The 23,789-nt window shown below is 36.4% G+C and overlaps 1 protein-coding gene across 8 annotated transcripts in view; it reads right to left on the reverse strand.

Annotated features, from left to right (window-relative positions):
* CEP126 (centrosomal protein 126) overlaps positions 1-23,789 on the reverse strand; it is a 92,778-nt gene that overhangs the window by 21,904 nt on the left and 47,085 nt on the right. For all 8 annotated transcript variants that reach the window (XM_037505727.2, XM_037505726.2, XM_054693255.1 and 5 more), the window contains 3 exons: positions 11,403-11,601; positions 8,479-10,588; positions 1,575-1,687 (listed from right to left, as the gene is read on the reverse strand). In XM_037505727.2, the coding sequence (XP_037361624.1) occupies positions 1,575-1,687; positions 8,479-10,588; positions 11,403-11,601 (2,422 nt within the window). The remainder of the gene's footprint in view (positions 1-1,574; positions 1,688-8,478; positions 10,589-11,402; positions 11,602-23,789) is intronic.

Below are 23,789 nucleotides of genomic sequence, written 5' to 3' on the forward strand. Positions count from 1 at the left end.
TAATCCATTCATCTCTTCTAGAGTGGGCTGGTAAAAATCCAGTATGATAAAGGTGACAGGGGCTACTACTAAAATAACTGACCCTTTATTTAGGCTCTTCAGTGAAAACAAAGAAACACCAAAACTGAAAAACCAGAAGAAAACAATAGGGATGGAAAAAAATTAAACTTGAAAACTTGATTTTGATTCAGGCATACCCATTAAAAGTTACCAAGACTTTGGAAGATTTTGGGCTAATGGAAGATGCACATGGGAAAGTGTAAGTGGACTTCGGGAAAGAAAGACAAGATGAACTCTGAAGTCTGTAAGACAGAATGGAAAGGAGCAAGCATGAAATAAGAGCCAGAAAAGTAAAGATGTATTTAGAGAGGGCACTAATAATGCATTTAAAATCTAATTTGTTCATTCCTTATGTTAGACCATCTATATATCAATATTTTAAATTTAAAATATATTAATAAAAAAGGAAAAATTATTCAATTTATATTTTTTGAGATGTTTGATGTGAACAACATGAAAGCTAATAAGGAAGTACTTGTTGGCATTATTGCATTTGTGATCAGGAAGTTACATTTGTAAGCACTATGTTATTAAGTAGTAAAACTGTTACAAATGGGACCTTATTTACATAAATGTACAAATGAGTTTTGCTTGTTGATAATATTACATCATGACTTATTAATATTCTTATCCATATAAATAGTTCCTACAACACACAAACAAAAGGACCCTCAACCTATAAGTTGGAACTTAAATTCCTCGTATGACATTTTACTCCAGTTCTATTGAAATAATACTTAAAGCAGAAACTACCAAGAAAAATGCCATTCACTCATGTAGATTTTTAAATATTTTAAATTCAATACTTGCATGAGGTTAGCCCCCTAGAAAATGTCATATGTAGGTCACAGAATTATCTCCATTAATTTTTGAATTGCTATTAGTATGTTTAACTTTTATTGCATATCTTAACCTCAAACCATTTTATGAAATCACTCCTTTATTCATTGTTGACTGTTGATAAGTTTTTGTCCATCATAAACTTCAAAGTACCCTATACAAGATTTCGCAATGTGAAATGCCTTTTAATATAGCATATTTGAAACAATATCATTACCAGTATTCCTGGAGAGCGATATAATTCATTCTATTTTTTTTTGGTCACATCTTCAAGGAAACTTAGATCCAGATAGAATGCTAAACACATGGAACTATATTAGTGTTTATGATTAGCATGTTTGCTTCCTCTACCTATTGCTCTAATTTACTTTTATTTTTAATGTATAATCTAAGTAACTCTGTTGTGAATGTCACATTTCCAGAGTTGACTACAAATAATAAAATAGTGAATTCTTAAAATTGGTTTAAAGTCTTCCTTAGTACTGTTCCCGTAGGCTAATTAGAATATTACAAATTAGAAAAGTAAGTTTCTTGCCTAGATTCCAAGGCTGCTTTACGATGACTTTGGCTGTATTTATATTTATGTTGTAGTGCAGTTCATAGTAAGAGCATAGTCCTTTCTAGGAAATTTTTCACTATGAGTAGAGATTAACTTTTACTAATACTGTACTTACATTCATTTGTTCACTGTACTTCTGTCCTACAGATCCAGGATTTTGTCTTTTCTGCTCTAACAGACTTCTCTGCTTATTTTCAACAATTCGTTTTCTTCTTGTAACAGTAGAATCTTAAACAAATGCCAGTATAATATCAAAAATTGAGTAGATAATATATATCCACCATAAACTTCCAAGTTACCTTCAAACATTACAGAAAAATTCTAAATCTCATTCATTCAGCAAATTTTATTGAGCTTCTCTTATATGTACTATGCATGACAGTTACAAATAATAGATTGAACAAAATTTCTGTTTCTGAGGGATTTAGGCAATTTTAGGCAATTTCTGTTTCTGAGGGGTTTACAGTTTAGAGCAGTGACTTTCAAAGTATGGTGCTGGAACACTAGGATATGCAAAATAAATCACTCCTATGCGGGAAGGACATATCAATTTCCATTTTACATTCATTATCTACAAGTTAGAAATTAAATTTTATTATGATTAATAAGCAGTTGGCATTGGGACCCTGGTAGGATTGACAGGTAGAGGGTCAAATACTGCATACAGTACACAAAATAATCTTGTAGGAAGTATGAGGGTTGGCAGGAAGCTCTTTCACTTCCTGCAATGTACTAAATTATGCTTTGTGGGTTAACAGATACATTGTAGTACCTGAATGAGTATCAAAATGGGAAAGAAACTTTAAAAAGGCTTTTGTAGGGTATGTATTGTGTGTGTGGTCCTGTATTATTTAAGGTGAGTGGTGTGTATATGAATATCGGTCATTTATATGTTTTTTTGTATAATTAAAAACATTCTTGCAAAATCACAAAGATCATACTAGAAATGCAAGTGCAGGTATAAAAAGGCAGAGCAGATACATAAACTTGTAGTCTCATAAACTTTTTGTCACATAATGATGACAGTATAATTATAGTTACAAATTTTATCACAAATTCAAAGATTAACAAAAAATTGTTAACAATAAACTTTATCTTAAATGCACATTGTGTCTTGAGAAATTAGGTAATGATGATAGCATGTGGAATGAAGTCATTGTAATTGATAAGACATTTAATATTAAGCATTAGGATTATTAATGAGAGAAAAGTAATGTTATATAGCTAATACATAAAATGCAGTGATACAATAAAAAACCTGCAGTGCATTGGTCTAGAATGGATATAAATTACACTAAAGTACTTAGATTGGCTGTAAAGCCATAAACAGAGTTAAGTGAAAACACAGTAAGTCAAGTGTCTGAGAATCCTGAAAGGTTTCACAGAGAAGGTTATGCCTGAGGTCCACTTTAGAATAGCAGTAAAGTGTCCAAGGAAAAGGACTCTGAGTTGTAAAGGACATTATGTGCAAAGGCACAAAGAAACAATGATGTATAATTAAGAATTTCCTTGGAACCAAAGTGTAGAAAATTCAATTAGTCTGGGACATAGCATGCAAGTATGTGTGTGAGCATGCACACATCTTGTGTGTGTGTGTGCTTCGTTATAAGAGTTCAGGTAGGAGTAAAAAATGGAAGAATTTGGAGCTCTGAAATTATGTGCTAGAAAACATGGGTTTGAATATTGAATCATAGTACTATTGCTACTCTCTATATAAGTATACATACATAGCTTCATATATCTTTACCTAACAGAGATATGTGTATATAGTTATATGCATATGACTAAACATATAAAACTATATATAACTATATACCTAAACCCACAAAGATCCCGCCCCCCCCCAAAGAAAGCTGGCTAGTAATAAAACATCCAATCTTTTAGAGTAAGGATAATAATTCTAGCTAATTTGTTAGCGCATTCGTAATTGCCCAGGCATTGTTCCAAGAGCTAAAGGCACTACTTTTCTTAAAGAAATTAAGCCACAGGAGAGGATAATTGCCCAAGGTCACAAAGCCAGTAAAGAACAAAGCTGGGATTTAGTTTCAAGCAGCTGGACTCTAAAATCTGAAATTCAAGTTCTTACCCTCTATACAAATAATTTTCATTCTGAGTTGATAGCGTTACACTGAAAGAAAGGTATTTTGCATTGGGATTCAAGATGCATAGACAGCTTTGTCAAACTTATTTACACTTAAAATCTGATGCCCACTGGAAGTTTCTACTCTAGAACATTCTGATTCTAAAATTATCTTTTATTTAAAAAAGTGCTAGTCACCGTTCACTAACTTCATAAATCTTTAATAAGTCGTGACCTATAGTTTAAAAAGCACTGCATTATGTTTATTATCACCCATATGCTAAATGTGCTTTATGCTATAGTTTCTAGTAAGATCATTTGGGTAAGCAATAAAATTTCTATATATCAATAGTTTTATAAGCTTGGAATTGTTGTCCCCTAAATCTTACAAATCTTACAAAGTTCCTCTTTTCTTTCTTTGAAGAACTTGTAAAAATACCTAAAATGAAAATTTCCTTGGCCATATAACTGCAGAGTCAAGATATCTCCTTTCCTTCAGCCTATTTGTAATTCTTTTGGAGTCAAGATCTAGCAACACTCTGTATTAGAGTGTCATTTATACTATATTTGCGTTTCATTGTTCCTTGTGTAGATGTTCAATTTTGTTGATTGTAGATCGAGTACAAGAAAAGACACAGTATATGTTTAAAACTATTTGTGTATGGTTCCACTCACACACATAAACAATGCTATCTAATAGTTAGTACAATAGATGAGAACCTTGGTATTTTTGCAAATATAATATAGTTTGCACTAGCATCTCTGGTCAATTTCTAGTCTGATGTAGAAATTCTAGATATGGCAGTGTTACTACCAAAACTCAAAATAAAGCAAGTAATTTTCAATAAGTATTATATGCTTTTAAATTTGTAGTATTCTCAACTATAAACCAAAGGGAAAACTCTGAAAACATTCACAGAATAATGGCAGATCTAAGAAGTTAACTAGTTCAATCTCTTATTCAAGGATCTGGACATTCAATCTCTGCCTGAATAGTATAGAATGGGGACCTATTACCCCAAATGGGCTTTATCTTTCATAGGTGGTGGTTGTAGCTCAAATCCTCTCTTACGTAATTTTTGCCCATTAAATTATTTTTTTTCTCCACATAATCCCTCACATTTTTGAGGACACAGCTACTATTTTTGAGACACAGTTACTATGTCTTTTAGGCTTGTACCACTTTAATTGGTCTTCAGACCCAAGCCTGTGCAGCCTAGAATAATGTGGCACACAGCTATGCTTCCACAGATTTAGTTATTATTGGCTAAAATTATGTTAGTTTTATAAGAACTAAGGGTAATAATAGGCGTAAGCTCCTATTATTCTTTTTCTTTGATTTAGTTTTGCATTTAAAAAAAAACAGTTGTCAAGATGGGTATCTCTCTTCTTAGAAATGTAAAATGAAAAAAGAATAAAGCCACAAATACATACAATCAAACTGAAAAGGAAAAGACCACATTAAAATGAACTTTTATTCATCAAGAAAGTGAAACTACATATTACAAATTGGCAGAAAATAATTGCAACACGTATAACTGACACAGAATCTTGGACTATATAAAGAATTTCTATTCAAAAAACAAAACAAAACAAAATCTAATAAAACCAAAAAACCCAAGATCAGACATTTCAAGAAGAGGAAATGCAAATAGCCCATAAACATACAATGCTCAGTTCATTAGTAACTGGAGCAACAGAATTGTTATAATTAGATACCACTTCTGACCCAGGTAGATTGAAAACATTAAAAAATCTGACAGAGCTCTGGTGAGCCTGTAGTAAAGGGAACTTTCACACATTGCTGTAGAAAAGTATTTCACATTACCTAATAAAGTTGAAACTACACATACCCTATGATCCAGCCACATGTTTATCAGACAAATAAAACTGTCTCCAGAATCATTACTCATAAAAGTAAGAAACCAGAGCAACCCAAATGTCCAATAAAGGGCAAAATTTTTTTGTATATTCATATAATGTAATGTGGTAGAATAATGAAATATGAAGTATTGCTAAATTAATCAGTAATGCATCTAAAAAACCAAATTGGTTGAAAAAGCAAATTATAAATGAAATAATTGCACTTATGTGCTAAAAAATTAAATAATATTGCTTGGGATATATTCACAAAATTACAGTAAAATTATAAAGAAAAGCATAGAACCACTAACACAATTCTACTGATGGCTTCTATAAGAGAGGGAGAGGATGCAGTTGGGGCGAATCATGGGATTTCAATGATTCTAGTGATCTTTTATTTCTAAAACTGGGCAACAGGTACAAGGTCCTTATTAAGTTTTTAACTTGTTCTTAGATATTACATACATTCTTTTGTATTAAGATATACTTTTAAAATGGCAAAAAAACTTTAAAAAGTAAATTGAAAGCAAATACATGGCATCATGATTATATCTGTTAAACTGAAAACCTTATTAGTTTTGGTTTACATTTCAGCTAGAAAAGATGATTTTGAAAATTGATTCCCATCTTCCTTTGTAATTTTGTGCTCTCCATACACTGTATTGATCAATGTGCTATTTCTTTTTCATACATATCACTGAAAAATCTGTGGTTATTCATTTTTCATTTTATAATTTTTTTTATGTCCAGCTTGAGATATTGATACATAACATAGGTAAGTTTAAGGTGTATAATGTGAAGACATACATACATATTGCAAAATGATTACCACAATAAGGTTAGTTAACATCTCAATCCCCTCACATAGTTTTAATGTGTTTTTTTAGACAGCCAGGTAGCTAACATAGCTACCAGAGATACACTGTCTCCTTGCCATGCCACTTATACTATGTGACTTGTACAAATTATTAACCCTCTAAGTGCCTCAGTTTCCTGATGTATAACATGGAAGTAATATTATTTACCTCACAGAGTTATTGGAAGAATTACATTTTTCCATATGTGAACTGTGCTTAGAATAGTGACTAACACACAGTAATACAAATCTTTACCTAGAATAATTTGCTTCCATGAAATAAGATTTTTTTAATCATCATTTTAATTTATAGATGAGAAAACTGAATCCTGGAGATGCGCTGTCCAATAACTAGCCACTAGTTGTTGGAGGCGGCCACCCCGTGTAGTGAGCAGAGGGGCCTTGCCCCTTTGTCCCTAAGGCATGTGAAAACACATGTGTCTCAGAGGAAAACCTCTGAGTGACAGGACTTGGTGTTGAGAGACTGGAAAGTGACCTGCGTGGAGTCAGGCTTCTACATCTCCACAGTCTGAGAATAACAAAATGGAGAGACCCTGCGCAGTGAGCAGAAGGGCCTTGACCCAAGTCTTTAAGGCATGTGAAAACACATGCATCTCGGAGGAAAACCTCTGGGTGATAGGACTTGGTGTTGAGAGCCTGGAAGTGACCTGTGTACATCTCCACAGTTTGAGAATAACAAAAATAATGAGTGAACTTCCCAGGCTCTGGCTAGGGGGCGATAAGATTATGTGTGTGAGAACTAACCACCTGGTACCCTACTGTCTGAAGTAAATAGATAATAGTAAGAAAATAGACTAATCATTCATACATGTTATCATTATATGGTATGCTTTGATGTTACACCTGCTGCAATTAAAATAGTATATAATGAGCACTAAGACAATAAAGATTTACTGCATGTTGGACACGACAGTCCCCCATGTCTGATTTCCCTCCCCATTGTGTCCCAGGTTTGGACTCACTAGAAGTCCACAACTAGTCACATTTTAGTATTTAAATTTAACTTATTTATGTTTTTATTTATTTAGTCTCTCCACCAAATCACCTGTGCCCATACTCCTTCTGCCTTCTTCCCCTACCCCTCCACCCCTTCTCATTCCTTCTGATTGCCATTATCTTCTTTTTGCGGAGTTCAAATATTTATTTCTTCTACTGTTTTTGTGCATTTTTTTTTGGTATTTATATCCTCAGATGAGCAAAACCATCAAAAATCTGTTTTTCATTTGACTAATTTCACTCAACATAATCACCTCAAGGTCCATCCACTTTGTCCCAAATGCCACTATTTCATCTTTTCTACTTTTATTTTATTGAGGTAACATTGGTTTATAACACTGTAGGTGACTCATATATAGGATCACACCTCTCCAGATGCACGTCTTCACACTACACCTACCGCTAGGCACCCACAGTCCTGTGCACTCTCTGCTGTGTTTTCTCCCTTCCCCTCTTGTAGCCGTGATTCCACAGTTTTCTAGGATTTGTTATTGGTTTTGTTTTATCTGACTTTCTGTTTCTCTATATTACACATGCAAATGAAACTATCTCATAATTGTCTTTTTCCTTCTGACATTTCACTAAGCATTATTCCTTCTAGTTCCATCCATATTGTTGCAAATGGGAAGAGTTCATCTTTATTTTATAGGTGAACAGTATTCCATTGTGTATATACACCACATTTTTCTAATCCACTCCTCTGTCCTGTGGTACTTAGGTTGTTTCTATAACTTAACTTTTGTAAATAAGGCTGCAATGAACATAGGAGTGCAAATATCTCTTCAAATTACTGTATTGACATTCTTTGGGTATAAAACTAGGAGTTTTTAATATTTTGAGAAACCTCTATACTGGAAAATTAGATTTTTTTCCTAAGGGTAAGAACACTGGAGCTATAATACAAAATCCTGACTCTGTTTTGAACCAGCTGTGTGATCCTGGGTTATATACTTTCATTATGTGTGCCAGTTTTCTCATCCATAAAATAGGGAGGTTTAAAATCAGCTGTATCTTTAGTCCTTTCTCATAATCAATTTTTTATTCTACCTATATAATAAGGGAGGTAAATTATTTCTATAAGGGTAAGTCATTATTCAACATTAATATCTATAAAGTACACACTGTCATACTTTAGTAAGAAACATTTCACATTAATTCAAAGAGTTGCATTTTATCTATAAAAATACATACATTTATTCTTACCGGCAGTCTTTTCATTTTGACCTAAAGCATTATGCCGTCTTTTCCACAAGGTAATGGGTTCTTTAGATCTAAGAGCCACAGAGTGATGGCTTTTGTCATGATCAGGACACCTTTGGGTACAACATAATGTCCTATCTTGATGGGCAACCATTTGAGTGCTACTTGGATGATTTATTTTTGCTAAAGTTTGGCACTCAGAAGAATGATATGGTAGAGATGGCATCACATTGACTAAGTCAGAACAGACATCTGAGAATGGAAGATCAATTTCTTGATTCCACTGATTCAGTTCAGGTTCTGTTGGATGCACATGTTTTGAATTAAAACAGTCAGGTGTAATAAAATTCAGAGAATTTTCAGGCTTTACTGATTGACACTGAGGCACCTGTATCTTTTTAGCACTCCTAATATTTGAAGGAGATTTAGGAGGAGGATGAGGTACAATTATCTTACCCTGAGCATGTAAAAATGTGTTGGCTTTGTTTGCAGACTGTGGTTGAATAACAGTGCCTTTTCTGTTTGTGTATATAAAGCCTGGTTGGACCTTAGCAGATCTTGTTCTTCTAATTACTTTTGCTCCACAGTTTTGTAGAGTTTTCTCAGTTTTAGAGTCACCACTAGGGGCTTGACTTTCCTCCTTTTGTGAAGCTGACCAGGCTTGTTTAGCAATATTATAACCTGAAGGTATAAAACTGTTCCAAGGCACAAGGTCTGTTCCAGATTCTCCTAAAGTAGTGACATTTTCAGAGACAGAATCATCTGTGGGCTTTTTCCTATCAGCAGAAGTTACAGCACAAGCAGGAACTGAAATCATGTTGCTGGCAACATCACTTTCACTTTGAATGTGGAATGGTTGAGACCACTGTTGTGATATTCCTATTCTATTTTTCAGCGAATGATTTTCTTCAGCATTTTTTCCTATATCTCCAGTTTCATCAAACCACCTCAGTTTTTTAATAGTCTTTGGGATTTCTTCAAATTTCCCTTTTTCTTTTGTTAATTCAATACTATCTCTGATAGTTGCTGCTTTCTGATTTCCTAACTTAAAGCCTTGGTTTATAAGTAGTGCCTTAAAACAATCATGTTCATATTTAGAGTCTTTCTTTAAAATACTTTTAAGAAACCTCACATCATCTCTCGCATGAATGTTGTATTCCAATTTCTTGTGCTCACCAAATAAGTCACAATTAGATAATGATGTTGATGTTTCCAATATTTTTTGTTTTTTATCTTTTGACTCAGAGTTGTGAGGTATACAAGTGGCTTCAAAATTGTCTGAAAATAAAAAAAACTCTTGTTTATTACAGTTAAGATATTTTATATTTTCATCTTTAACATCTTTCAATTCCCTTAATTTATCAGAACACTGCACTGGGTTCATTTCTTTTATACATCTACTGTTCTTTGGTAAAGGCCTAGCTGATTGTGTACTAGATGGCAAAGCTAAAAGTGTTGCTGCGGGTACAAATGAAGTAGGAGCTGAAGTAGTTCCATCTTCTCGAGTTAATTCAGGATATTTCTCTTGGTCTGAAAATGAAGTCATTTCCTGGGGTAGAGAATCTGGAGTGGTCCAGGCTTTGCTGCATTTAAAGATTGGGCTTTCAGTAACTAATGGTCTTTCCCTTTTGAGTGCTCCGGAAGTGAAGTCAGTTGTCCTCACTGTGCTAGTTTCAGAGATCTTTTCCATATTTTTATCTTGTACAAATATGGGTGGATTATCTACAGAGGCTCCTGAATTATTAGTGGTATTTGTGGCTCCTTGGATAGTACTACTCAGGGCAGATGAATTTTGCTGTTTAGTATTAAAACGTTCACATGAAGGTTTACTTAAAACATCTGAGAAAGGTGTGAAAGTCTGAGTCTTTGGATCGTCTAATTTGACAAGCCAATTATTTATACGTTGAGTTTTAGAGAATGACAGTTTATCTTCATCAAAGCAGCTTAGATTAGTTGATTGCAGATTTGCTGATTGGAAGGAATTCTGCTGGATTGATGGAGAAGGCTCCTTATTAATTGTTAAATATATTTTTTCATGTTCCCCAGCCTCAAGACTGTCTATACTTGAGAGGGTTTCAGAATTTGTTATCTGATTAACTTCATCACAAAATTTCTGAAAAAGCAAGCAAACAAACTTTTTTATAGCTTAGAAACCTTTAATTGCTCAAATTAATGACACAACACACCACTGAGCAGAGTCCAATTTTCTCTGGCACACAAAATAGAGTAAAATGACTATGGACAGTGTAGGTATGTAAATACTCAATATTCCTAGAGGGGTCTCAGAGTGAAAAAGAGGGAGCTAGTAAAGACTTGTAATAAAGTGTGTTGGCCTTAACTTCTATGCTGAAAGTAACTACCCAAATACTCTACCATGGTTATAGCTTGGAAAAAATTTTGCTGTTTCTATTCCACTCAAAGTAGGGAGTTTCTTAAAAGTTTCAAATAGCATGTGAAATTCTGAAAAAACAATTATTTACAAGTGGTATTTTTTTCTGAAGCCATCACTGGAATTGAATGAGGCTAGTGTGGGCTTCCTGCTGGTAGAGCTGCATCTTTTTATTGAAATTATCTCATAGTCCATGTGGTAGAGCTCTCATGCTGACTGCATATTAGAATATTACATTATACTTTCAAATAGAGTTCATGTTTGTCAGAAACTACCTTTATAAAGTATATTTTTCTAAATATAAGAGAAGGAAAAAGTGACGGAGGAAACAGAGATTAAAATGAGTGAAAGGTAAGGAAAAAATTAAAAAAATTATTACCCTAACATTCATGATGAATTTATGTGGATCGACCCACACTCTCTCTAATAGCCTACCATTGACGAATGACATACATTTCTTTAGTGGAGAACACTGAAAAAATGGGACAGAATTATTATTAGATGTTAAAATGTTAGTCACATATTTATAATTTCATACTTGCAAACTGCTCAGATGTTGATCTTCTAGGAGTTTCTGAGTTTCCTCTAGTTTAAGCTGGAATACATCTTTGTTCATGGACAAGTCTGTCCTGCTGTTTTCCTTCATTTCTTTATCACAATTGATTTTGAATGAGTGATGTTTCTGATGCTTGTAGTCACATTTTAACAATGATGAAGGCAAGGCATTATTTATAACTCTGTGAACCACACATAAAAGAAGTTTAGTACATTTCAATGAAATTAACTTCTTTCTATATACACATAAAAAACACACTTATGTAATATGGGTGTGTATGGTGTGTGTGTCCAGATAATCACATATAAGGATATTGGAGAAATATACAGGCCTAGTAGGACAGGAATTCCAGGCAGTCAATTGTAGAATAAAAATGTATGTGGGATTACAGTGCCAATAAAGTACTTCCCCTTCATGTAGGAATGCCCAGTTATTCATGGCTTTGGTTAAGAAATCCTATTTCTCTATTGCTTGGGATAGATATAGAAGGAATTTCTGTAGCTTTGTAAAGTAGGTCCTCAATTATTTAAGAGGATTCCTCACTGGATAGTAATATAATGCATTACTCTTAGTTCTGAGTTAATGTCATGACTGGTAGCTGTTCCTCTAATCTTAGAGTAGGCAGGAATTTCCATTCTGTTTTACTAGGTGAAATAGAGGATATCCAGACATTTGTTTTCAGTTGTATCACACATATAAGCATGGTTTTCATGCTACAGAAGGGTACTCTTAATGTAGAGTTTACTTTTAGTGCCACTTCTAAGGGGTATCACCAAAAAATTATTAATGGATTACATCATTTTCTACTAGAATTTTGCATCTTCTGAAATGTTATAGCATGATACATCTCAGTACATGTAAAAGTGAAAGACAAAGAACAAAGGAAGATGTGGGGTCTCTTATTTGAGGATGAGGTGTATTAAATAGCTGATTACTGCTGCACTAGACCAGTCATGTGAATCTCAAGGGCGTTTTTTCCTGATTCAGTTTAATTCAATTATCCAATTCAATGAGGATACAAATGTTTTGAAAGGTGACCCATGGCCACCTGCAACAGAGACCTATCTCCAATACCCATATATATCTTATTTGGACAGACTGGAATAATCAGTTACCAAATTGCTGACTATCCTTCTGTGACCACAGAGAGAGCAGGGAGAGCAAGAAGGTATTCAACAATAGTTCCTGGACATTGAGAGATTATTCATCTCTTCGTTTTAGGCTTTCCTGTGCTCATATAATCCCCTTCAATTGCCCTTCCCAAACGAAATAAAGCTAAATCTACAAAATATCTAATGAACTCGATTTATTTACCTTTAAAGTTGTCGTCTCTCAACTTTTTCTTCTCTATTTCTTTCTTCTCTACTCCACTTTCTTCTCTTCTCTTCTCTACTTTCTTCCCCCAGTGAGGAGGATTGAAGGGATGGATAGGAATGAAAGGAGATGGGCAGACAGAAAGAGAGGGAGACTGAAGCATGGGGGGAAAGGAAGAAGAAATCATAAAGGAAGAAGAACAAGGAGGAATTGGAGAGGGAAAATCTAAATAAGTTAGAGGCAAATGTGGAGAGGGAGATGAATGCAATGGAGAAGAAAAAAGAGGGACAGGTAGAGGCAAAGATGGAGAGGTAGAAGAGGAAAGTGAAGGAGAGGAAAGGCTGGATGAAGAGGAAGAAAACTGCATAGAAGGAGAAGATGACGTGGAGGAAGGAGATGAAGACAAAGAAGAGGCTGGAGAATGACAGGGAGGTGGAAGGGAGAGCACTGAGGCAGGTGGATGGTCTACAAAGGCCTGGGGCAGATTTGACAATGTTGTGGTTTGTGGAATAGACTGTTGGACTGGCTGGAAAGAATCTAAGCTAGCAAAATGTTCAGGTAACGGAGCAATATAAGAAAGAGTAGGGACTGATTGATGAGGGGGATGACTGGACAAACAGGAAGGTTTCAAAAGAGGAAGAGCTTCCAAAGGGGATGGGGAAGCAACCAGTCGAGCTGGAAGGGAACGGCGAACAAGGGCAGGCGTTAGAGTGGCTGGGGTAGAACGCTGTGTTGGAAGGACATTCTTGGGTCTGAACGTTTTGTAAAATAACTTGTTTTGTGAGTCAGGATCAGGAATTGGAGAATTTTGGGGTGGGTGGGGTAGGTGGTCAGGTGGGCGAGAAAGAATTGGGGCTGGTAGACGAGGGAAACCACTAGAAAAGCTGGGAGTAACTGGGGCTGGAGGGCGAGGAAGATATTTGATTGGGTTGGACAGCAGTGGGGCTGGTAAAAAGGCCTTTGGCCGTGTAGAGGGGTCAGACGGACAGACAGGCAAGGTATTGAGCTGGCGTGTTGAAGAAACAGTTGGATAACTAGGTAGAATTTGGGAATAGTGGGATAGCAATGGGGCCCGAGAAGGAGACAGCTGATCAGGTAAGTAGGGATCAGGTGTGGAGACAGCTGGCCAGGCAGGAATGGATCTGCACAGGTGGAAAAGCATTTGGACAGGCAGGTAGAGAGATAACCTTATTAAGATGGTTTTTCTTATTTATTGGGCTGCCTCTAGGCTTTTGATTCATATTATGTTTTGTTCTCAGGGTCCATGAATAATCTTTGAGTCAACAATGTTCTCTCGCACGGGCTGAGAGAAATGTACATAGTTTATTCAGGTTCCCCTTTTCTCATTCCTTGCTCTTGAACACTTTCACCTCACAGAACTCTGACAGCCATAGAGATAACAACTACAAGCTGGACAGTCTGGTTTAAAGTACTGGTACAAAGGGCAAACAGAGGTCAAACAGACCACTGTTCAGTTCTAGCCAGATTTTTCAGGACAGCATGTAGTTCAGAGTTGACTGTCTCACCACAAATATATGGATATTGGAGATAGATATCTAACATCATTTTAAAGTACAAAAATGTAATATGGGGGAAAACATGCATCTTTTACTCTATATCTACCAGAATGGCAAGTATAATATCTTTGCGATTAGAGTTTGGCTGTAATGGAAGACTTATTATTTATATATATATTTTTTAAAGATTTATTTTATTTATTTATTTATACAAGAGCCAGGGTACAGGCCAGATGAGCGGGAGGGTGATAAGATTCACCAGAGACAGAGCAGGGAACAGAACAGGCATACTGACGAAATACACTGCTGAGGGGAGCAGCGGGCGAGACAGGAGAGGTCTGCTGAGCCATGTGGGACCCTCCCCAGCTGGCTGGGATCGAACCAGCACTGCAGAGGCTGCGGACAGCTTCCCAGAGTGGTGCTCAACCACCTGTGCCACCAAGGGAGGCCCTATTATTTATATTTTTAATGTTTTAATTTAATTTAATGTATTAATATTCTTATATCTCATTATTTCCTGAAGAAGTTTCGATTTTCCTATAGACATATTCTCTGATTTTTCATGAGGCTTGAACATTGAATACCCTCCATTTTTTCATACATTCTTTTCTCCTTTAGATTATTACATTACCATCACCTTAAATTATTTTAATCTATCACCAATATTTTCCACATTAGAGCAATTGTTATGAGTACTGATATAACTCCACTCTTTGGAAGCTCCCTGTTTCTTGGCATTACTTTACCCTCAACACATTTTAACTTGATATTCTACATTTGTATAAAATACATTCTGTATTTTTAATATGTCAGCAACTTAATATTTGTAGCTTAATTATATTTGCTATAAATATTTCTTTTTTTAGTACATATAAGTATTTCTTTTTTTTTTTTTTATAGAGGCATGTTTTCTTTCTTTCTTTCTTTGTTTTTTTTGTTTTATACATGCACTGGGTACAGTCAGAAGCGCGGGAGGGTGAGAGAATTCACCAGAGCCAGAGCGGGGAGCAGAGCAGGCAGAAGGACCGAAGTACACTGCTGAGGGGAGCAGCGGGCGACAGGAGAGGTCTGCGCGCCATGTGGGACCCTCCTCCGGTGGCCGGGGAGCAGCCGGGGATCGAACCGGCGCCGCAGAGGCTGTGGGCAGCTTCGCAACCCAGCGCTCAACCGCTGCGCCACCGGGGAGGCCCCATATAAGTATTTCTAATAACACCTGAGCCTTAATATTCTAAGATATCTTACTTATATAGCATTTGATAATTTATGTAGCACAGTCACACAAATTATTTAATACTGTTACCTATGGACAGAAGTTCAACTTTTTAATAAGTAAACAATAGTGTTCTCTATAAATTATATATATTTGCTGTCTACCAAATACATAACATCTGCATGTACATATATATAGATAAAGGTATCGTGAAGTTGTAGTTATAATGGTATATTACAATAATGACATGAAAACTATTCTAATTTAGAATGGAGGATTTCTCATAAAACAAAGATGATGTGTATTACTCAATGGCTCTACCACAGATCTGGTCTAGTGGTAACTATTTGCTAAGGGAAATCAAAGTGGTTCTGACTCTTTCTTCTAAGACTTTAAGGAACACTGTTGAACAAAACAAGTCTATCCTTTAATTCATAGCACAGAGGAGATTTTTTTAAATTGAAAATATGTGATAACACAAAAGATAACAACTGGTGTACAGAAACAGAAAAGTGAGAGTAAGAAGAACCTGCATTCAAAGATGCAAGTTACTTTTATACTAAATGTTGTGACTTTTTTTTTTAATCACTCTAAATTCCTCCTAGGGCCCCCATCTGTCATTTTTCTTTTTCAGACAAGCTTTTCTATAAGTACTCTAGAATTAGTTGCCATACTGCCTCAACTTCCACTAGCTCGTTAACTCACTCTACCTGGCTTCCCCCTCTACCACATCAGTGTACAGCTCTTGCTAGCAATCAGCTCACTGACCAGTAACTGACCACTTCTTGACCACCATCTTTCTTGACTTTAATTCCTTTGATTTCCATATCATCAGGCTTTCCCGATGTTCCGTTTCAGGGTATTTCTTGAATTTATCTTTCTTTGTTTATCATTTATAGGCTGGAATTTTAAAAAGTTAAATGACCCTCTTCTTTGCTTGCTCTACATACTCTGAGTAATCTTACTTGTACTGTCTGTGTGCTCTCATCTACATTTGTATGAGTAAAGAGTTACCAATTCTGTTCTTCTCTGTGAATCAATTCAACTTTGGTTTAACTTTCTAAATCTTTTCCCCTGGATTGTTAGTAGGATTTGAGTTACTTATGGTAAAATGATCCTTCAATAGTAAACTGCATCAGGACTGAAAGGATTGTAAATAAATCACAAATATCTATTAGGAAGCTTTGGGTTGCTGTGAATATGGTTATTTTTATAACTGAATGTGTTTCCATGGACCTGAATGTTATTCATATGGAACCATTACAACATAAGGTTTCTCATCCATCATGACTTATTTCTTTACAGCTGAACTATCAATTGTAGGGAGAGGGATATAGCAAAGATTAACTCTTAACTGCTCTGAGGTCTGCCACAAGGGCTCCTCTTATTAAAGATCATTGTCTGTTGGCAAGTAGTGTTTTCTTAAACTTTATTTTTTTTTTTATTTTTATTTATTTTTTTTTTATAGAGGCATGTTTTTATTTATTTATTTATTATATTTGTTTGTTTTGTTTATACATGCACTGGGTACAGTCAGAAGCGCGGGAGGGTGAGAGAATTCACCAGAGCCAGAGTGGGGAGCAGAGCAGGCAGAAGGACCGAAGTACACTGCTGAGGGGAGCAGCGGGCGGCAGGAGAGGTCTGTGCGCCATGTGGGACCCTCCTCTGGTGGCCGGGGAGCAGCCGGGGATCGAACCGGCGCCGCAGAGGCCGCGGGCAGCTTCGCAACCCAGCGCTCAACCGCTGCACCACCGGGGAGGCCCGGCAAGTAGTGTTTTCTGTCCTGCCTACTGTCATGGAAGATTGATTGATTGGCTGAACTAAGGACCATCATTGGTTGAGACTGAATCACAGATTTAACTTCATTCATCAGCCACTATCACATTTATATTCATGGCCCAGATTTCTTACCACAAGAACTGGCTCCTGAACATCCCTTAAGTGTCTCTGACTCACAACTTAAGCTCCTTTCAGTTACTCCCTCTCCTAAACCTCTTCTTCCTTAACAGACCTTATTTTGAGCAATAGTTTTACTATCCAGTCACTGACTAAAGCCAATCTCCAAAGTTATGCTTGACTCTTCCCAATCATCCTCCAGTTCTTAAACAGTTAAACCATGCTGATTCTTTCTCCTAAATAGCTCTCAGTTTTCATTTTCATGAACTGAAATATCACTTTACCTGATTTTCCACATTTAATGTTTCCGATTCTGGCAATATTTCCAAGATTTGAATACTGTATGCTTGCTTCAAATCTTTCAGTATGTGTTTTTAGGACAAACTGCTAAAGGCTCTTCATGATTTAACTTATGGCCTCCTTTCCAACCAACTGATCTGCTCCCAACTTCTCTTCTCATTGTACACACTAGCCAAATCAAATCATTTTCAGCTCCCTTAACACATCATGTCCCCTCATGCCTTTTCACATACTACTTATTACCTCTGTCTGGAGTTCCTTCTCAATGTTGTCTCTGATGAATGTCCTCATCTATTAAGTTTAAGGTCACATATTCACTTACATCAGTGATATTTCTCCATTCAAAATATTTATTGAAAACCTCCAAAATGCAGAGCACTGAGCTAAGCACTATAGGAAATTATCTGCATGTATAAGATTGGACCGTTGTTCTGTAGAATATTAAAGTCTGGTTGGGAGACATACTTAAAAACCAAACAACATATACAGCCGTAATTTTCAAATTTATTTCTATAGCTTTGACTTCCCACTTTATCTTAGGTCAAATTGTTTTTATACACTTCTGCTTGGATATTTATCCCTTCAACTCCAAAGATTCAAATGAAATTTAGTATGAACTTGCCAAACCTGTACCCTTTTGTCATGTTACTTTTTATTTTTAAAGTCATCAGATTCCAGGGCCTCCCCTAGTGGCGCAGCGGTTGAGCACTGGGCTGCAAAGCTGCCTGCAGCCTCTGCACCACCAGTTCGATCCCCGGCCACCAGCGAGGGTCCCACATGGCATGCAGACCTCTCCTGCTGTGCCCACTGCTCCCCTCAGCAGTATATTTCGTCACTCTGCCTGTTCTGCTTCCCACTCTGGCTCTGGTGAATTCTCTCACTCTCCCGTGCTTCTGACTGTACCCAGTGCTTGTATAAATAAATAAATAAATCTTTAAAAAAAAAGTCATCAGATTCTCTCAATCAACACTTAAAATTTCAGCTCCTTTAGATTTTTTGCTTCTTTTCATTTTCTTTATTCCATCATATACTAAATTTATAATATCTTCTTTCCCTGAAATCTTTCTATTATCTATCTTTCTTTTTTACTGTACTACCACCCTTCTAACGTAAGTCCTTTTAAAGATTTATTTATTTATTTATTTATACAAGCACTGGGTACAGTCAGAAGTGTGGGAGGGTGAGAGAGAATTCACCAGAGCCAGAGGGGAGAACAGAATAGGCAGACCAACGAAGTACACTGCTGAGGGGAGCAGTGGGTGGCAGGAGAGGTCTGCGCACCATGTGGGACCCTCGCCTGGTGGCCGGGGATCGAACCGGCACTGCAAAGGCTGCGGGCAGCTTCGCAACCCAGCGCTCAACCACTGCGCCACTGGGGAGGCCCTAACAAAAGTCCTTTTAAACTGATGACTGGCTCCTCCTGATTTTCCTACCACTCATCTCTCCATACTCCAATATTTTATTTGATCAACTTTCTTAAACTCCAATTTCTCTGCAGTGCCATTTCTCTACAGTGTGAAAGGCATTTTCATTCATTCTTCTCTCTCATCCTTTCCTCTTAACCACTCAAAATGGTGGTTCAGATATAGCCTTTTCTCATTATATAAAATAGTACTACTCCAGTTAGGCAGTCATGAGCTATCCTTTAGATTATCCTACTTATTTTCTCTAGTCTTGCCTCCAACTTTTCTGTCCCTTTCTTTTTTTAATTCTTTTTTTTCTTTTATGCATACAAGAGCTGAGATACAGGACAGAGGTGTTGGGGGTGAGAGGATGCAGCAGAGACAGAGTGGGGAACAGAACAGGCAGAATGACCGAAGTACACTGCTGAGGGGACCAGCGGGTGAGTCAGGAGAGGTCTGCTGCGTCATGTGGGTTGCTCCCTGGCCGGCCGGGGGATCAAACTCGTGCTGCGGACAGCTTCATAGGTTGTGTCTTAACCCCTTGCACCACCAGGGAGGTCCCTCTGTCCCTTTCATTCTCCAACATTCCCACCAATTATCTATCTAAATAGAGAAAATTATATCACTCTGCTTAAAATTCTCCACTGGCTCTCTACTAGTACTAGAATAAAGTTCAAACTTCCTAGCTAGATGGATAAGCATTTCACATCTGATCTTAATCGACATTTCTAGATCATCTCCTGTACTTCCAGCAACACATCTGACAGTCCTGCCATTCTTTGTGGTCTGTGTCTGCTACAATACTGTAGGCATGAACATGCCTAAACCCAAACTATGCTTCCTTATTAAGCAACTTGTATTCATCCTTGAAGTTATATTTTTCCAACTTCAAATTTTGTACTTTGTCACTTTGCTAATATTTGTAACACCCACATTACACTTATTACGTGTGTATTACAATGCAACTGCCATTCCACAATATTACAATGTAACTGCAAAAACTTCTTGAGCAGAGCACCACACCTCACTCATATGTAAACCATGCTAATCAATGTCCAGCACACAGTAGGTACCTACCACTTTCCTTCTAGCCTCCTTACCTCTCTAGATTACAATTTATCAGTTTGACATCCATATAAAAGAAGATAAGATCTCTCCCATCTTAAAGCAAAAAAAAAAAAAAAAAGGCTGTATCTTAGCCCTACACCCCTCTGGTTATTGTTATCTTTTCTTTTTTTTTTTTTTTTTTTGAGAGTATTTGAAAATTCATTTTATTTTTATTTATTTTTTTTTAATATTAAATTTTATTTTTATATTCCCCCATACAATTGCAAATGCCCCATTCTGACCCCAATCCTTCCCCTCCCGCCCCCCACCCCCCAAAAAGTGTCTCTGGTTCATAGTTTTTTGTTGATTTTGATTTTCACTTTCTTATATTCATTTTCCTGGTCCCTTATTTAAGTTTTCTAGATTCCTGCTATGAGTGAGACCATCCGGTATTTTTCTTTTTCTTTTTGGCTTATTTCGCTGAGCATGATCCCTTCCAGTGCCATCCATGTTGCTGCAAATTGCATGTGTTTATCTTTTTTGAATGCTGAGTAATATTCCATGGTATATATGTACCACATCTTCTTGATCCAGTCATCTATTTTTGGGCATTTGGGTTGTTTCCAAAGCTTAGCTATTGTAAACAGTGCTGCTATAAACATAGGAGTGCAGGTGCTCTTTGGAATTGATGTTTCTGTGTCCTTTGGGTAAATACCTAGGAGTGGAATTGCTGGATCATATGGAAGCTCTATGTTTAGTAGGTCCAGAAATCTCCACACAGCTCTCCATAGTGGTTGGACCAGTTTGCACTCCCACCAACAGTGCACAAGAGTTCCTTTTTCTCCACATCCTCGCCAACATTTGTTGTTGCTAGTTTTTTTAATATTTGCCATTCTCACTGGTGTGAGATGGTATCTCAAGGTAGTTTTGATTTGCATTTCCCTGATTACAAGTGATGTTGAACATTTTTTCATATGTCTGCTGGCCATTTGCATTTCCTCTTCAGAGAAGTTTCTTTTTAGCTCTTCTGCCCATTTTTTGACTGGATTATTTTCTTTGTTGTTGCTGAGTCTCATCAGCTCTTTGCAGATTTTTGTGATCAGTCCTTTATCATTAGTGTTGGGTGCAAAAATGTTCTCCCAGTTGCTGGGGTTTCTCTTTGTTTTTGTTATTGTCTCTTTTGCTGTGCAGAAGCTCTTTAATTTGATGTAGTCCCAGCTGTTTATCTTTCTCTACACTATCACTGCTTTGGGTGATGTGTCTGTAAAGATGTCTTTGATGTGCAAATCCCGTAGTGTTTCGCCTATATTTCCTTCTATGTATTTTATGGTTTCAGGTCTTATGTCTAGTTCTTTAATCCATTTTGAGTTGATTTTTGTGTATGGTGTGAGGTAGTGGTCAAGCTTCATTCTTTTGCATGTAGCGACCCAGTTTTCCCAGCACCATTTATTGAACAAACTTTCTTTGCTCCAATGCATAGTCTTTGCTCCTTTGTCAAAGATTAGTTGACCATAAATTTGTGGGTTTATTTCTGGATTTTCTATTCGATTCCATTGGTCTGTATGTCTGTTCTTGTTCCAATACCATGCAGTTTTGATGATTATGGCTTTGTAGTATAGTTTGAAGTCTGGGAGTTTGATGCCTCCATTTCCTTCTTTTTTTTTCAGTAGAGCTTTGGCTATTCGGGGTTTTTGGTGATTCCATATGAATTTCATCAATAATTGTTCTATTTCTTTGAAGAATGCCATTGAGATTTTGATTGGAATAGCATTGAATCTGTATATTGCTTTTGGTAGGATGGCCATTTTAATAATGTTTATTCTTCCAATCCATGAGCAGGGGATGTCTTTCCATTTCTTTGTGTCTTCTTCTATTTCTTTTAACAGTGTTTTATAGTTTTCTTTGTATAGGTCCTTTACCTCTTTTGTTAGATTTATTCCCAAATATTTGATTTTTTTTGTTTCGATAATAAAAGGGGTTTTTTTTTGATTTCTTCTTCTTCAGATTTATTGTTTGTGTATAGGAAGGCTACTGACTTTTGCGTGTTGATTTTGTATCCTGCCACTTTACTGAATTGATTGATGAGTTGAATTAGTTTTTCTGTGGAGATTTTGGGGTTCTCTATGTATATTATCATATCATCTGCAAATAGTGATAGTTTGACTTCTTCTTTTCCTATTTGGATTCCTTGGATGTCTTTCTCTTGTCTTATTGCTCTGGCTAGGACTTCCAGTATTATATTGAAAAGCAGTGGTGAGAGTGGACATCCTTGTCTTGTTCCAGATCTTAATGGAATTGCTTTCAGCTTTTCACCATTGAGAATGATACTGGCTGTTGGCTTGTCATAGATGGCCTTTATGATGTTGAGGTATGTTCCTTGTATCCCAAGAATTTCAAGGGCTTTTATCATGAATGGGTGTTGCACTTTGTCGAAAGCTTTCTCAGCATCTATTGATATTATCATATGGTTTTTATACTTCTTTTTGTTGATGTGTTGGATAACGTTGATTGATTTTCGGATGTTAAACCATCCTTGTGCCCCTGGAATGAATCCAACTTGGTCGTGGTGAATTATCTTATGGATACATTGTTGGATTCTGATAGCTAAAATTTTATTGAGGATTTTTGCCTCAGTGTTCATTAGGGAGATTGGCCTATAGTTTTCCTTTTTTGTGTTGTCCTTATTCGGTTTTGGTATTAGTGTAATATTGGCTTCATAGAACGTGTTTGGTATTGTCCCTTCCTTCTCAATTTTTTGGAAGAGTTTGTGAAGGATAGGCACTAATTCGTCTCTGAATGTTTGGTAGAATTCATTTGTAAATCCATCAGGTCCTGGGCTTTTGTTTTTGGGGAGGTTTTTGATTACCATTTCAATTTCGCTGCTTGTAATTGGTCTGTTTAGGTGTTCTATTTCTTCTTAATCTAGCTTTGGGTGATTGTAGAGTTGTAGGAATTTGTCCATCTCCTCTAGATTGTTGAACTTGTTTCCATATAACTGTTCATAGTAGTTACTGATTATTCTTTTGATTTCTGCTGTGTCCGTTGTGATTTCTCCTCTTTCATTTATGATCCTGTGTATTTGTGCTTTCTCCCTTTTTCCTTTGTGAGCCTGGCTAGGGGTTTGTCTATTTTATTGATTTTTTCAAAGAACCAGCTCTTGGTTTCATTGATCTTTTGGATTGTTTTTTTAGTTTCAATTTCATTTATTTCTGCTTTGGTTTTTATTATTTCTTTTCTTCTACTGGTTTTGGGGTTTTTTTGTTGTTCTTTTTCTAGATCTTTGAGCTTCGAGATTAGGTTGTTTCTTTGAGTTCTTTCTTGTTTTTTGATGTGAGCTTCTATTGCTATATATTTTCCTCTTATTACTGCTTTTGCTGCATCCCATACATTTAGGATATTGGTGTCCTCCTTGTCATTCAATTCAAAGAATTTTTTAATTTCTTCTTTGATCTCCTCGTTAGTCCAGTGGTCTTCCAGTAGTGTTGCTTTTAATCTCCATGAGGTAGGATAGTTCCTTGCCTTCTTTTTATGATTTATTTCTAGTTTGATGCCTTCGTGGTCAGAAAAGATGGTTGGTATGATTTCAATCTTGGTGTATCTGTTGATGTTTGTCTTGTGCCCCAGTATGTGATCGATCCTGGAGAATGATCCGTGTGCGCTTGAGAAAAATGTGTACTCCGTT

Source organism: Talpa occidentalis, unplaced genomic scaffold (genome assembly GCF_014898055.3).
Source record: "Talpa occidentalis isolate TD23 unplaced genomic scaffold, MPIMG_talOcc4v2.1 talOcc4.12, whole genome shotgun sequence".
Classification (NCBI taxonomy): domain Eukaryota; kingdom Metazoa; phylum Chordata; class Mammalia; order Eulipotyphla; family Talpidae; genus Talpa; species Talpa occidentalis.